Here is a 17,117-nt window from a genome sequence, read left to right as displayed (position 1 = left end):
GAATTTTATGACTAGAATATGCTGATTCTCACTGTTAGTTTCCACTGGAATTTGGAAGAGCACAGGTACTTGTGTAGACTGCTAGGATTTATATTCCAGCTGAACTACTGAGCAGTTTACTTAACACCCTATATCACATTTTCCTCATTCGCAAAATTAGGATAATAATATTTTATTTTCTAGGGTAGTTGTGATATTAAATGAAGTATATATTAAGCCACTTTAGCATTTCTTGACACATAGTAGCTCATTAAATTTAGGTTATTTTGTATTGTTGAGATATTTCTCAAATACACATTCTTAGTTTTGCCCATAATAACATCATGCCTAATTTAAGACATGAAAGATTAACATCATTTGTGAGGGAGATGCTCAAGGGTAGATAATTGCAGGGATAGGGCTATAGATGAGATCTCTTAGGAAGAGTGTATAGTAAGTGAAACCGGAGGCCTAAGGAAGAATGGTAAGCAACATTGATATATTTGTGTAGTATTTTTTAAGGGTTTGGATATATACAGTTTCTTTCAGTAAAATAAAAAGGCTTTGTTTTGTAGGCTGCTCTCTTTCTGGTCTAATAAAAATTTTATCTCAGTACTAAATATTTACAAATAAGATATAAATGGTTTCTCTTTTTCTTTAAGAAAAATTAATAGTAGCACAGTATTGCCTTTATTCCTAAACTCTTGAAGTAGCAAGAATTCCTATTGATATAGAATGGTCATAATATCATAATTAAAATGTATTTCCTACATTAGATTATAAATTGTGTATATACTACCTCAAGGTATATAATCCAGTCTAATATACAGGTTGAGGTTTGTTCATCCAAAGTTTATTAATTTTAAAAAATTGCTGGCTCAGTTATAGTTATAGAACATTGAACCCTGATCCCAGTGAATCTTTTGGGGTACAAAGTTTTTTTCTTCTGTAGGAGATGGATGCCGAATGATGGATTTGATGAGGCAAATTATGCAATAAAGGATGTTTTAAGGTGAAAAGATAATTCATACTGAGTAAATCACAGTGCAGCTGTAATTTCAAAGGAAGTGGTTTATTCACTATAGCCTGTTGATGTACTTTCTGAATGTACATGTGGTAACTAGAATTTAAATGTGTAGTCAGATTCAGTGAAATGATTTCATATTTGAAGTCATTTTTCATTGAAAATTTATCAATGATTTCTTTGAATTTTTGAGAATCTTTTCTTTGCATGTACCAGTATGTACTAGCATATTGAAATTTTTATAGGAATAATATGACTGACTGATAGCAAAGAGTGAACTTAGTTAGAAAACTTGTTTTTTTCTTTTTCTAAATAAACTGAAATGTTTTTTTAGCCCAAGGTGTTTTGATCTGAATGACTTTAAATTGTGAATCTGTTTTACATTGAGTCTATTGTGAATTTATTTTGAATATTTCTCTTAATCGTATAAATATAAAAAAATTACTTCCTCCTTTTGAAATATTTCAAGTCACCTGTTAACTTACTATTTTTCTCAATATCAAGGTAATACATTCTTAATGTGGATAAAGGGGAAAATGTTACTCATTATTTTCTTACTCAAAGACAACAGTCAGGTTTTGTCATTTCCTTCCAATGCATTTTTATTCTTTGTGTTATTAAGGTTTTTGCATGCAATTATATATACCATTTTGTAGCCTACATTTTTCCTCTTTTTAGCTTACATCTATGTCTATTCATCTATCTGCCAATCTGCACACACATTTTAAAATGTGGAATCATGTTTTAGATCCCAGTTTGATTCAGTTTACTTTTAAAACATTGATTAAGAAATTATAGAAGGCATTTTTTATTTAAAACAAAAAATAGTGTTTTGTACCAGTACTTTCACATCTTTATTTGTACTGTTTAAATCTGAAATTGCTTAATGCCACCAGGTAAAAAAGCTTACTTTTAAAAAATGTCCCTAGTAATATTTCTCATGTTTAGTTATGGATTTTATATTTAAAAACCCCAAACCTTGGTTGTTTTTTATTGGATTTAATATTATTTCTTCAAGAACAGTTTTCGTTAACTAATACCCTATTTGATGTGGGTGATAGTACTAAGTAGTCAAAAAAAATCTGTTGATGTCATTAGTGATTACTGATATATACTGGTATATGTTTGGGGGAGAGATTCTCACTGAATAGGCTAAGTAGTTATTTTTCAAATAGGATTATGAGGCCAGGAACCTTAACAGGTCATTTGAACTAGATTCCTCATTTGTGGCAGATTTTCAAACATCTTTTTAGTTGTTAACTTAAAACCAGTCAACAAGTGGCAGATAGTTATAATTTGCAAAGAATGTTAAACTGGATTGGACAAGTTGTTTAACTAACAAGAACCTCACTTCATCTATAATAATTAGTTTTAGACAAGATAAGTCATTCTCAATCACTTTCTTTCTGTCCCAGGACTTCTGAAAAATTTGACACTTTCTTGTCAGCATCATTATCTGCCAGTGACAATGGTTTTCAAAGGGAAGAGGCAAAGATGTCTTTGTTATTTTTTTATTGTTATTTTTTTGTCTTCGTTATTTTGATCCAACATCTGCCAAGCCGAGAATCACTGGCTTAGAGAATATATTACTTTTTATCATATATAATGTTATCAAATATTTGAGTGATTAGTATGTACCAGGCACTGGATTGGATATTCTGAAAAATATCAAAAGTTTCCTTCTGGTGCTCATAGGTAGTGGGAGAGGTAAGGCACATTCTTTATATGGATGTTTTATAATATAGATGGAAATAACTTGCTATATAGGGATATACAATAAAGGTTTTTTAATCTCAAGTCATAACATTTTGGATGAGCTTTTGTTTTCAAGAATTTGAGATTATGTGTGACCTAAAATTGATATAATTATGCTAGATGCATGCCTTATAACCTAAGTATCCCTTTCCCCACCTAAAATCAGCATAAGCAAAAAGTAAAAAGATAGTATCCAGGTGTTACCAGGAACACTAGCCTAGCTGTCTGGTTTCCCATCAGAAATTAAAGTGTAGTAGCAATTTTTTCTTTATTAAGCAGAGAATGATTTGACTGCTAGGCTCTCTAACTATGTATATTCTTAGGAGATTTTTGAAATGCAAATATTAAACCAAATCATAATTAGTGATTTTATTAACTGTTATCAGAAGTATCTGAAATCATGACTAGCCTCATAAAAATCACAAAATCATGATGCAGACAAAGCATTGACTTTTTTTAAATAGGACATTTATTTTTACTTTATTATTATTTTTTTTAATCCTCACCCGAGGATATTTTTCCATTGCTTTTTAGAAAGTGGAAGGAAGGGGGAGAGACAGAGAGAGAGAGAGAAACATTGATGTGAGAGAGACACATCGATTGGTGGCAGAGTCTGGTCAGGGTCTGGGGATTGAGCCGGCAACCAAGGTATGTGCCCTTGACTGAATCAAACCTGGGCCACTTCAGTCCACAGGCTGATGCTCTATCCACTGAGCCAAACTGACTAGGGCAAGCATTGACATTTTATAGAGATATTTGATTAAGTGGTTTTTATATACATTAGCTTCAAAATAAACCTGGTTCAGTTATATTGGGAAAATCCCTTCCATGAAGCTCTGAGGAGGTATAACCAGACACAGTGGAAAGGGGAGGGTGGGTGACTTGGAAGTAGCCTGAAGAAAACAAGAGCAAAATTTCCTCATTAGACATGACCTTTAGAAATATACTTAATTTTTATCTGTAAAATAATGGGTTGAACCAAATGACCTCTTAAAAAAATAGCCTGCAAAATTACATGATTGTATGAATCTTAGTTCAAGTAAGGACTACAAGGAATGTGAATACTTATTTTCTGCCTTCCTCTTAGTCAGAGTTCCTTCATTGGCTGCCTTCTCACCTTTCCTTTTTGGTAGGCCATCTCATCCATTCCCAAGTCTTAAGTTGCTTTACATGTTTTAATGATGCTCTCATTTCTTCTCTGTAAATTGATTAATCAAGGTTTCTATCCAATTTCTGTTTGCCATTGAAAGAATCTCAAACCCAATGTGTTTTATGTTCATATCTAATTTAGAGTCCTAGGGATTTAAATCCCATCTTTTTTTGCCTCCCTAATATTTAATTTATTAATGTCTGTCTCTCATGCCTGTCCCCTCTTATTCATTTTCTGTGCTCTTGTACTTGCTCAGCTGTAGTCATAGCATTTGTGGTCTGCAGATTTCTCTTATTTTACTTGTCTGTGTTTTCTTTAAATCTTGTCTACCTACATGTCCATCACATCTAGTTACTTGAAAATAGAGACAGTTACTCATCTTTATGTCTCCAGTGCCAAGAACATGTTACAATTTAACTTGAAAAATGGAAAGACCTGCAATAGTATCTAGGCACTGTTTTTTTTTTTTAAATATATTTTTACTGATTTCAGAGAGGAAGAGAGAGATAGAAACATCAATGATGAGAGAGAATCATTGATTGGCTGCCTCCTGCACGCCCCCTATTGGGGATCGAGCCAGCAACCAGGACATGTGCCCTTGATGGGAATTGAACCTGGGACCCTTCAGTCCACAGACCAATGCTCTTTCCACTGAGCAAAATCACCTAGGGCTTTAGGCACTGTTTAAAAAAATAGCTGAGCTGGCGCCCAGGGGGAGGTTTCAGCCTCAATCTCTAACCATCCCCATTTTCTAGGAGCTCTCTGTCTTTCCTGGCTGCAGACTGTCTCTCAGCTGAATCTGCTCTGCTTGTTCGGGCTGTATGCTACCCGTTTCAGCTGCTCGCCCCTATCTGGTCCGGGACAAAGCACCAACACGTCCGTCTAAGCCTCCGCCATTTTTCCGGCCTCTAGAATAAGTTTTAAAAGCACAGTATTCCAATGCTTAAATTCTTTTTATGGCTCTTATATATCAAAATCAAGTGCCTAAATGTTGTCCATAGCTCTAAACTTGTCCTTCTGTCTCACCACTTAATCTCTTTCCCTATGTCTCAGCCATGCTGACCCACTGGCAGTAGCAAGCATTATGTTGTGTCCCCTGATCCCATTTTCCTTATTTTTTCCTCCAAGTTCATTAGGAATATTTTGAAGAAAACCTGGCCTGATTTTTTTAGTATGGGCGTGCTAGTCCTTTTTATGTGCACTCTCGTGCCTGCATTATAGCAGTCCACATGATAAGAATATGCTTGTGTGGTACCTCTATGAGGCTTATGCTTGAGGATAATAACCACATCTTATTCTTTGATCTGTTTATCCCATTACCTAGCACGGTGTCACATTGCTGGCATTCCCTCCTTTCCATCATGACTTAATATGTGATTGCCAGAGAGTAATTTGTGTATGTAGATTCCCTGGTATCAAATGAGGAAAAGGAAGTTGGCATTTTGGTGATATCAGAGACCCACGAACTATGTTGCTTTCTGTCATGGAGGGAAGCATTGAGTACTTAAAATACACCAGGCATTGCTCTAAGCACTTTACATGTATTAACTCATTTAATTCTTTCAATATTAAGTAGGTTCTAGTATTGTTATTTTACACATGAGGAAACTGGGCACAGAGAGAAGTTAAATGATTCCCTTGAAGTCACATAACTAGTAAGTGGCAGAGCCTGGATTCAACTCAGGCTGTCTGACTGCAGAATATATATCTTACCTACTTTACCAAACAGAGTAACTGGTGAACTGGCAGGTTATCGGGTCTCTCCTGAGGGACCATAAAGGTATGCAAGCAAATTTACATTTGCTTTATTTAGTGTTTTTGCCTCATAGGCTTGGTAAATCTTTGTGGAATGAATCCAGGAATGTTTCGTCATGCAGTGCTGAAGTTGGCCTCTCTGATTCATGCATTACCAAGAAGCCTGGGCTTCCTCGTATTAATAATTCTCATGAAAATAATGGTAGGACATTGTCTGATAAGTAAGAGACAGAAAGCAGAGAGACGCCATATCCAACACTAAGGGCCTAAAGGCCTGACTTAAGTAGGTGGGAAAGGAAAAAATTGAGAAATATTTATGAGGAAAAAGTTAATATAAATAGTATTAATTGGATGTAGAGGTTTCAAAAGAAAAGGGAATCAGAAATCAGTGACAGGTTTTAAGCTTGGCTGGATGGGAAAAGACCAGAATTGGTCGTTTTGTTGACAAGAGGGTAAGTTTGGATGATGTATGTATTTGAGATGGTGAGGGTATGTAGGGTTTGTAATAGGTATTTATTTCTTTTGCTAATAACTCTTTGGAGCAGTAGCTCTCAACTGGAGGTGATTTTGCCCCACAAAGAGACGTTTGGCTATATCCAGAGACATTTTTGGGATGCTGCTAAACATGTTGCAATGCAGAGGATAGCCCCGGACAACATAGAAATATCCTGCCCAAAATGTCAGTAGTTCCAAGGTTGAGAAATCCTACCCAAAGAATCCAAGAAGGGCAGGATAGACTTTACCATGATTTTTTTTTAACCTAGTAAAAATACATGTTCAAAGAGGTCACATTTATAATTCCCTTTTAGTTTTTCACCTTAATTTTTTTAGGAATTTATCAGAGCATTGACAGAGCTATCAGGAATTGATTTTGTTTGTACACTGTATTAAATACGTGGGTTGTGGAAATAGAGAAACCCAAAGGATGCAGTCCCTGCTGTCAAGGAGCCTGGGAGTCTAAACAAGGGGATTGATTACTTAACACAAAATACAAAATTGTTCAACCTGTGTGCTGCAAGAATTTTTAAAACATGCAGTACCTGACTAGTCAGGGGCACTGACCTCATTTCCTTTAGATTGTCAAATAAAAAATGACAACAGCTAACACAATAGCCATCCAGTGTGAATGAATAAAAATTATACCTTTTTTTGGTGTGTCACAATTTCAGTAATTGATGTGTGCCATGAGATGAAAAAGGTTGAAAATCGCTGCTTTAGAGCATTACTTTCAACCTTATTAGAGCATTCTGAATATAAAGTTGTCATTGGATGATTGATTGGATCAACTTGGAACTCTGTTTCAAAACATGAACTTTCCAGCCCAGCTGGTTGGCACAGTTGATTGGAGCTTTTTCTCCTGTACACCAAAAGAAAAAAAAGAAAAGGTTGCAGGTTCAATTCCCGGCCTGGCTGCATAAAGAAGGCAGCCTATCAATGTTTCTCTCTCTCACATCGATGTTTCTTTCTCTCTTCCTCTCTCTCTCTCTAAACCATGTATCTCAATAACATAGTCTCATGTGAGGATTAGAAAATAAAACATGAAATTTCTAGGGGATGTTTTCAGTATTATGTTGTAATCAGGATCATTGATGGGAAGCGTTTGGGTTGCGGTACACTAATTCTAAGTGTTATTGCTAAGTATGTTTTTACTTGATTCTAAGAAAAATCAAGAGAGAATACATTTCTAGAAGTATATAATAATACTTTTTAAATTTTATCACATTTCTCCCTACCGGCGGTGTTCTAGGCTGAACTCTAGCCAACAGTGTCAGATAGCGCTTTTCTCCAACCCCTTCCTTTGGCAACACTAGATGCTAATAAAAAAGTAGAAAGAGCCTGACCGGTGTGACTCAGTGGTCATGGCACATGCCCGGGTTGCGAGCGTGATCCCCAGTAGGGGGTGTGCAGGAAGCAGGCGATCAAGGATTCTATCATTGATGTTTCTATCTCTCTCTCTCCCTCTCCCTTCCTCTCTGAAATCAATAAAAATATATTTTTTTTCAAAAGGAGAAATACTTTTACTATTCTTCCCTCCTTCTCTTGCCCTCCATGCCCCCTCTTCCACTACTTCCTCTTTTCAGTCCTCCCTTCCTCCTGGTCCTCCTCCTCTTCTCTCTCCCCCTTGCCCCCCCCCCCCCCCACACTCCCATTCCTATCTTCCCTTTTCTCTGCCACATCTTTCTTTGTTGTGTAGTTTGACCTGGTATATTGATTGCTCACTTTTTCTGAGTTTTTTTTATATTATTATTATTATTGGTCTGTAGGAGCTCTTTTATTATATTTCCCCACATACTTTATGTCCACTTGTGGTACCCTTAATCAGGGAGAAATTTAAAAAATTTTATATAAGACTCATCAGTCTTACCCGAATTTATAAATATATTTTTATAATTCCTCTTTAAGTTCATATTTTTAATCAACAAGAAATTTATATGATATACCATAGACATGATAAAGCCTTTTCCTCAGGTGAATAGCCAATATTCCCAATACAATATTGGATAACTCATCCTTTTCCACTGATTTGAAACATCTTTGCATATACTGAATTTCTATTTATAAATGTATATAATACATTCCTATACATTCCTATATGTTTTTTCATATACTCAAGTATTATTGCTATGTATAACAAATAAAAATATATTCCTATTAATGGGTCCTTTTGCACTTTATTCTGATTCATCAAGTTACTCTTGTGCCATTACCATGTTAATTTACTTCAGTTTTATAGGAGGTCTTTTTGTTTGTTTTGTTTGTTAATCCTCACCCGAGGATATTTTTCCATTGATTTTTAGGGAGAGTGGAAGAGAGAGGGAAAGACAGAGAGAAACATTGATATGAGACAAACACAGTGGTTTGCCTCCTACATGAGCCCTGACCAGGGCTTGGGCCAGGGAGGAGCCTGCAACCAAGGTACGTGCCCTTGACTGGAATCGAACCCAGGACCCTTTGGTCCACAAGCTGATGCTCTATCCATTGAGTAAAATTGGCTAGGGCTATAGGAGGTCTTGATATCTGGCAGTTCCCCTATCATGGTTCTTAATTTAAAATTTTATTAGTCATCCCCTCACATTTAATCTTCTAGATGAACTTCAACATCAACTTGGCTTATGTTCCCCCCAAATAGTCCCATTGATTGGATTTTGCACTTTTGGGTCTTTTTTTGTGTGTGTTGTCATGTACTCCTTAACCTTACTTGTATGACATTTAAATAAATTTAAAAAACACACACACACACACACAACTGGGTTCAAGTTTAGGTATGGCACACTTTTTGTGCTACTGTCAGTGACTAGTTACATCTAACATTTGTTGACCCTGTCATCTGTAATCATTTTAAAAGGAGAAGTTAATGGGTGCAGCACTATTCAGTCAAACTAGAAATAATTACAGTAAACATGTACTGACCACAAACTTAAATTATTTTTGATTTAAGAGTTTTGTTTGAAGAATATTTTTTAAATTAATAGTTGAGTGCTTTCACATATATAATATTAGTTATAGCATCTTTGTGAGATAGACGATGTAGGTGGTGATATCCTCATTTTGCAGTGGGATAAACTTGGTCTCTGGAATCTTTGATGGTTAGGTCAGGGCTCAAGTTCTAGAATTTTCTGGTGACAGAGCCTTAGATTTTTAGCCATACTGGACTAATTAGAGTTGGTTACTTTTCCCCTATTCTTTTATTTGTAGAATTTAAATAGCATCCTAGGACTGAAGCTTGGGGGATGCCTTATTAGCAGCTTGGGAAAGGTAAAGGAATTATAGAATGATGAGACAGAGTAGCATAATTTATGGAAAAATCACATGTAAATTTCTATGGTTTTACCTAATCTTAATTTGCCCTTCCTCACTTCTAATTATCTTTCCTAATTTAGTTTAGAATATTTAATATTACTTCTCTTTTATACTTTTTTACTTACTGGGTGAAAATAAATCTATAAAAGTTCTTTTTTTTTTAAAGCCTTTTATTCAAAGCCTCAATTTCATAGTCTTAGTATAAAAATTTAATGATCATTGCCCAGTCTTTTTCAGAATTTTTGCCCCAATGACACTTAAAAATGCCCTTTCTCATGTTATTTTTGTCTCCTCTTTATTTTTCAGAGTCAGGTTAAATCTCATTTCATTTAAGTCTCCCATAATCACTTAGGTACATACTTTGAATTTTCTTGCTTATTGTCTCTGTAACTCATCTCCAACTTTTATAAATGTCTCTCAATAGAGTAAATGCTCATTGATAATAGCCACCATTGGATTAATTTCTTTTTTAAAAAAAATCTAGGTATGTCACAAGTTGTATACCCTTGGCATATCTGAAGTAGGAATAAAAACCTACCCTTGTGGTTGTTACGAAGGAAAAGAGCATGCAGAGCACCTGGCAGGAGAGCACATGAGAGTGTCTATAGCAAGTGCCAAGATCTCTAAATATTAGGAGGCAGCTGGTATTAAGTGTAAGAAGCAGGTAGAGGAGGTTATTGTCCAAAGAAGAGATCTAAGATAATTTGCAAAAGTGAAAGAGATCAATTCATGGTTTCAAAATTTAAACCACTAGGGAATAATCATTAAACCCTATTTATTGAATGCTTGTTGTTGGCAGAGCACTGGGTGATGTTCTGTGGACTAGGTGAACATATCTATAAGGCAGTTCCTACCTTCAAAGAGTTAGTAGTCGAATGCTAAGTGTGCTTAAAGATCAAAGGGGTGAGTCTGAAGAGGGTAAATTGTGGATGTGCAAGCAGAGGTTTTCATTTAAGTTCAGCAAAAGTTTGAAATAAAAGGTTTAAGACTGACTCTTTAGTGGGTGGTATTCAGATCTATAAAAGTAGACGTTTTTCTTCTAAGAAAAGTCTTGCACTTAAATAACCACATACTTGAAATACTACACCTTTGTTTGATGTCCTATAAGAATCACCAGAATGAAAAATAATATACTGCATCCTGAGAAATATTACAGGATCACATTATGATTTTTCTCTATGCTTAGTGACCTTTGATGTCATTTTATGACACACCTACTTTTTTTAAAAGTCAAAATTACACTACTCAATGTACTAAATGTGTAAGTGGATCAAGACATTTTCCTCATGCAAAATGATTGGAAGGTATTAAAATTAATCTTAATGGGGAGTGGGAACGTATAGCCTGGATTGAGACATTTTTGTGCTTTATGATTCTTTCCCCCTATTCTTTTAACTGAGGTCAAAATCCACCGTGCCGTTTTCTTGTCTTAGTCAATTAGGGTGTCCTCCCCCCAACCCTCATACACAAAACATCAGGATAATGCTTTCAGTTTCCTCTTTCCTAACCTTCACTCACCTTTCACTCCTCTCTACATTTGCTATAATCCTAGGAACTGTGTTTTTTATGAAAAGCAAATACCTCTATTATTCTCAATGTTTTTCTAGTATTTTTCTACTTCCTTGCCTTACTTCATTGATACCCTTTCAAACCTCGGGGTTTGGAAAGGCAGCTTTGTTCTTTTTGCTGCCTTTTCCAACATTGCTATTCCTTAATCCTTTTTATTTTTTTTTAAATTTCTGCTCCCTTAAAATTCCTGTCTTTGTGCCTGAATCAACCTTTCATTAGTCCTCACTGCCCTCATCTACTGGCCACTTTTTCTTATACACTGAAGACTTTGGCAGCAGGTTTACCGTTTTTTTCTCCACCCTAAACTCTTCACAACCATAGCTTGCTTGTGCATCACTGTGGAAAAACCAGGTCTGACACCCTGGGCCTTCAGTTCCTTGGCTATCTCACTTCCAGTGACCTTCACCTCTCATCAGCAATTCACTAATGCACCCTCCTTCAGAATTGCTAGTTCACACATTTTATTCTGGCCACAACTGCCTGGTTGTGCTCATGTCTTACTTTCTCCCAGTGCATCAATACTCTTATATTTTATCTTTTTTAGTATAGTTTAGAGTTTATTATTTACTAGAGGCCCGATTCATGAAATTCGTGCAAGGGGCTCGGCACCCGCAGCCTCGGTGACCGCCTCTGCCTCAGCCCCTGCCGCCATAGCTTTATCCAGAAGGTCGTCTGGAAGGATGTCTGGTCTAATTAGCATATTATGCTTTTATTATTATAGATAATTTCAACCCTCCCCCTTTTGCCAATACCTTCAACTACCTTCTTTTTCTGCTCTCTTTTTGCACCTGTTGGGTAGAAACTTAACCCGGAATGAAGCATTTAATAATGTCCTGTCTATGCCTGTTCCTGAGCTGAACATTGTTAGAGAAAGTCACAAAGGCAGATTGATTCCATCACAAATTCATTATTACAAGTCTTAAGTAGGCTCTCAATATTATCCAACAATTCTCCTAATTTTTTAATATTCAAATCATTCTCCTTTGTGCAACGATTGTTGAAAACTTGATTTGCTTCACCAGACTTTTTACTTTCCTCATTCACCCTCAGTATCAGCAGGCAACTGGCTGCTTGCTATTTCTCCAGTGTCACAGTTTCTGTAGTCTTATGTGGACCCAATCCTGATAGGACTCTTTTATAAAGTTATAAAGTTACATTCTAAGCAATTCCATGAATTCCGTGTGTGTGTGTGTGTGTGTGTGTGTGTGTGTGTATTTAAAGGATCAAGTATGCATTAAGTCTTAACTTTGATGTAGCTCATAATTTATCCTACTCCATGTTCTTAATTCACTTTTTCTACAATGACCTTTCCCCCATATTTATAGATAGCAGATGTCTTACTAAGTTTATTATTGTGTGCAAGTAAAATAAATGCAGTGTTCAGCACAATTCAGCAGACTCTCAGCTTTCTCATCAGTTTATAGGTATCACAGGATTAAAAATAGTTTAGCCATCTGCTAACTGACCAAACAGTTTTAGTATTGTGAAAGGGTGTGGTGGGAGAGGGAGATAGAGGGTCTATGTGTATTGTCAGAACAAGGTGCAGTGCAGAAACCACCTCGTGACCTCTTAATACTGAAACTTTAGAGTCAATTCAAAATTAGGAAGAGATTTGGTGGAGGTTAAGCCCAACAAAGGCCTGATATAGGGGATTTTCCAGAATAGGGTGGCAGAAGAATTTTTTTCAGCTTTTTAATATTTCACTAAAATGTTTTAGAGAAAAGAATATGTGTTTATAAAGACATGAATTCTATGAAATGTAATTTTCATTATATATTTATTTAATATATATGTTTCTAGAAATGAACTTTTAATTAATTAAACTTCTGTATTTTACTCTTTAATTAGGAAAATCAGTAGATTCCCAGTCATCTCGAAGTGAATGTGATATTGTGCCAAAAGTTGCTAAAATGACTGTATCTGGAAAGAAGCAAACCATGGGATTTGAAGTGCCTGGGTAAGATTTATAAACCTACCCCCTCCTTTTTTGAAATTAGTTTGTGTCCAGTTAGACTGTCAGAAAATGTATCATTAACGTTGAGCTATCCACAATCTTCAGTATGTCATAGTACAGAAGAAGGGGATGAGAAATTAGAATTAATTCTAGACTTACCCATGTATGTAACATAATCTGTCTCACTATCAATTTCCTTATTTAAATTAAATTATTTATAGCTACTTTAAAAACATGATTTTGTGAAATCTAACACTGTTGAGATAGGGACTCTTTGTGCCACTAGATGGCGTAGGTAAGTAGCATTTGGGAATTACTTGTACGGGGTGGGCAAAAGTAGGTTTACAGTTGCAATACAAATAAATAATGCAGTAATTAATAACATAAGAATAAACTCTATTTAACATACTCATAAATGGTTTTAGAGCTAGCTCTGGGCATTCAGGTAAATGTTTGCAAATTTTAGTCTAAATTTGATTTCACTTAATTTAGCCTGTTGGAATTCTTTACAGGATGGGAGCATTTTTCACATTAGTAAAATTTTTTCTGTGTAGTTCAGGATGAAACTAGTTTAAGCATTATTAAAAAAATGAACACCAAAATTGGCTATTGGAGATTTTGCAAAGCACAATAAAATGGGAGTGGATATGAGGTTTTTAACAAAGTTGTAGATATGACAATCTGTTTCTTTCCTGAAGTATAGGATTAAGTGTGGAGCATATAAAAATATCCCGAGAGGGAAACGTGACTTGCAATTTAACCTACTCTTTGTCCTAATTCTATTATCTATAGTCAATGATGGAAATGTAAGGTATATCATAGTCTGGCTGGTTAAGTCACATTCTTTATAGCTATCCACATGATAGCACTGCTATAGTTTCTGTGGAGAATAGTCAAAGAGGCATCTTCATTGTCAAGGAGAGAATATGTTAAGCTAGGTGGTGTTGTTTCTACTTTATGTATCTGAGCCTCTTGCTAGATTCTAAGCTTCTAAGAGTAGTAGATAACTTCCTCATTTCTATATCATCTTTTCAACATCAGTGCCTAGTATGTGTTGTCGTTTTTAGTAAATCAATCAAGTACTTTTTAAATTAATGAATTGAGACTCCTTTGCCAAAAGTATTAAGAATATGTAGACACTTAGAGATAGCTTCCTTAAAGACAATTTGAGCAAAAGAGATTGTAAGTCCTCTCCCTTGTTAGAACAACAAGTTAGGGATAAAACTCCTTTTTTACTAATAATTTATCTCCAGGAACACATTTTGTGTCAGTCTTTTAAAAATGCCCCCTTTATGCCATCTGTTCTGATAGGACTATATGGCTAAGACTATGGGCTTAATTAGAATTTGAATTTCAGTTATTTTACAGGATGTTTTCTTCTTATAGTTTTGGTAGACTTTTTCTTCTGAGATCTTCCAAGTCTGTATTTGTGTGGTTTGGGTCTAGCTACTTATCATTTCTACCTTAACAGACTCTAACCACTTAACAGAGGTCATTTTTGGTTTGCAAGTGTAAGAAAGATGAAGAGAGGACTTCTCTTCCCTTCTGACATTATAGGACATCTGTCAAGTTGGTTTTAACACTCTTTTCCTATCTCTGCTTTCTTTAGAGTAACTGCTGAAGAAAATGGTCATAGTTTCCACACACCTCAAAAAGGACACCCTAGTGAAGATACCAGCATGGCTTCTTCTGATGTTCTAGATTCTGTTTCTAAATCAGCTGTTCCATCCCACACCATTCAAGCATCAGAGGAGCAGAGTTCAACACAAACACCAGTGAGAAAGTCTGGCAAGCTGAGGCAGCAGATAGATGTCAAAGCAGAGCTGGAGAAGCGGCAAGGAGGGAAGCAACTCCTCAACTTAGTGGTCATTGGTAATGTCCTTTGCCCCACTGGACTGTCAGTCAACTCTGCCTCAGCCTCACAGCTTTCTAGTTGCAGCATGGGAACTTGTTCCACTCTGCGTCTCTCTATGGGTGTAATGGACATGAAGCAAGGGGGCATTGCATCATAATGCTTTCTAGTCACCCAGGGTGAAATAATGCCAACTTCCAAGGTCATTAGACTTCACTGTGACCTTTTCATTTGTGACCATTTTGAAAATGGCATGTCTTGTTGACAATTTTAATTTCCAAAAATCAGGGAAATTCCCTTTCTCTCTAAAAAGACATGCTCTTTTCCCTCCATTTAGTTGTTTTAAATATCATTTAATAAAAATTGGTATTTATTACTCTAAACACTGCTGTGAACTATTGAGTTCCATGTTCATGCAATGCCTCAATGTGAACAACATCTGGAAAATGTACCTAGTATTAATACTGAATCAATTTTCCTTAGGTCATGTTGATGCTGGGAAAAGTACTCTGATGGGCCATATGCTTTATCTTCTGGGTAATGTAAACAAAAGAACTATGCATAAGTATGAACAAGAGTCTAAAAAGGCTGGCAAAGCTTCGTTTGCATATGCATGGGTCTTGGATGAGACTGGAGAAGAAAGGGAAAGGTAGTCACTATATTTCAAAATTTTCAGTTTGAAATTATATTTTAATTAAGTATGTAAAATGTGTTGAATATGTGTGAAACACCATTAAATATTTTAGGCTATTTTTAGAAAAAATATTTCAATTATTTGGGAGATATTTTTACTGTAGTTTTCATTACTACATACATAATGAATCTACATGTTTTTAGTCTTGCAACTTCTATGAGAATAATTTAAAAGAATATTAAAACTTTTTTAAAAAAGCAGTAAAAGTACTTAGCTAATTATTCAATGAGTGACATTTCTGTTGTTACTTCCCTAAGTATATGTCAAATTGCCTTGATTTTGAATTAAAATTATGAGTAAGACTTTTAATTTTATGTCAGATTATAAAGGAAAGGTAACTTTTTATAGTAAAATGTCTAGTAAATGCAAATGACCAGACTTAATTTACTTTTATACTTTTTGTACTGGGTTTCGTGAGACAAAAGTCAACAAGTGTCTAAACCTATCTCCTACCATATAGTTTTAATCAAGTCAGTTACTTCTTCTGTATCTGTTACTGTGTTCAGTGCTAATATTGGGGAGATTCCAGCAGGAGAATGCAGCTAGAAATACTCAGTGTTTCTTTTGAAGCCTTTTTGGAATGGTGATATACTGTATATCATGTTAGAATTGTAGGGGTGGGGGAGTCAGGGGCACCTTTGTGAAGAAAGAAAGAGAACCTTAATAATTAAGTGAAATCGCAGATGTGTCAGCTGTCTCAGAATAATTACTCTAAAGACCTGAAGTCCTCTGAAAGTCCTGAATCAGCAGTGGTTATTCTCTGTGCCTGTGTCTTCATTCTGAATGTGAATAGAGAATATATTTGGATTTTCATGCTTTTTAAAAATGTGTATTTTTTCTTGGAGTCTTGGATAGTCTACATTATAATATATAAGGTAATTCTCAATAGAGGGGATCTTAATATTCCTTAGCTCTCTTGATAAATAGGAATTTATGTTACAGTGTTTTTTTCTCTTATTAGGTGTCCCCTTTATTCTGCATATAGTATCACATACGTGTTTTCCAACCTAGTAAGTTAGTGGGACAGCTGCAAATTTTTAGAAAATTTATATTGGAAAACAGTGAAATTTATGTATGATATCAGAAGACTAAACAAATTTTTATCTACTAGTTTACTGTGCAGATTATTAAAGTATATGGGTTTTTTTTTTTTTTTTTTTTTTTTTTTTCCGCATATAGTATCACATACGTGTTTTCCAACCTAGTAAGTTAGTGGGACAGCTGCAAATTTTTAGAAAATTTATATTGGAAAACAGTGAAATTTATGTATGATATCAGAAGACTAAACAAATTTTTATCTACTAGTTTACTGTGCAGATTATTAAAGTATATGGGTTTTTTTGTTTGTTTGTTTGTTTGTTTGTTTTTTGCTGTGTTACACCTATTAAGTACATAAACCGATTGAGGACACTATAAGTTAGAATGGCTTGTGTGAATTTTCTTAAGTGAGTTGAGCTGGGAAGTGACATAATAATCTCATTCCTAGAGTAGTCAATGCTTGTAGTGGTTTTTAAAATAATACATCTGCTAGTTATCTGTCATATTTCTGCTGCTGCTAGTTCTCTATTATTCAGCATGATGCAA

The 17,117-nt window shown here is 35.2% G+C and overlaps 1 protein-coding gene across 3 annotated transcripts in view; it reads left to right on the top strand.

The window, feature by feature from the left end:
* HBS1L (HBS1-like translational GTPase) overlaps positions 1-17,117 on the top strand; it is a 73,831-nt gene that overhangs the window by 36,142 nt on the left and 20,572 nt on the right. For all 3 annotated transcript variants that reach the window (XM_005859035.2, XM_014533843.1, XM_014533842.1), the window contains 3 exons: positions 12,882-12,990; positions 14,597-14,859; positions 15,323-15,488. In XM_005859035.2, coding sequence (XP_005859097.1) covers positions 12,882-12,990; positions 14,597-14,859; positions 15,323-15,488 — 538 coding nt within the window. The remainder of the gene's footprint in view (positions 1-12,881; positions 12,991-14,596; positions 14,860-15,322; positions 15,489-17,117) is intronic.

Source organism: Myotis brandtii, unplaced genomic scaffold, assembly GCF_000412655.1.
Source record: "Myotis brandtii unplaced genomic scaffold, ASM41265v1 scaffold123, whole genome shotgun sequence".
In the NCBI taxonomy this organism is placed as follows: domain Eukaryota; kingdom Metazoa; phylum Chordata; class Mammalia; order Chiroptera; family Vespertilionidae; genus Myotis; species Myotis brandtii.
This window is presented reverse-complemented; position numbering and strand designations above follow the sequence as displayed.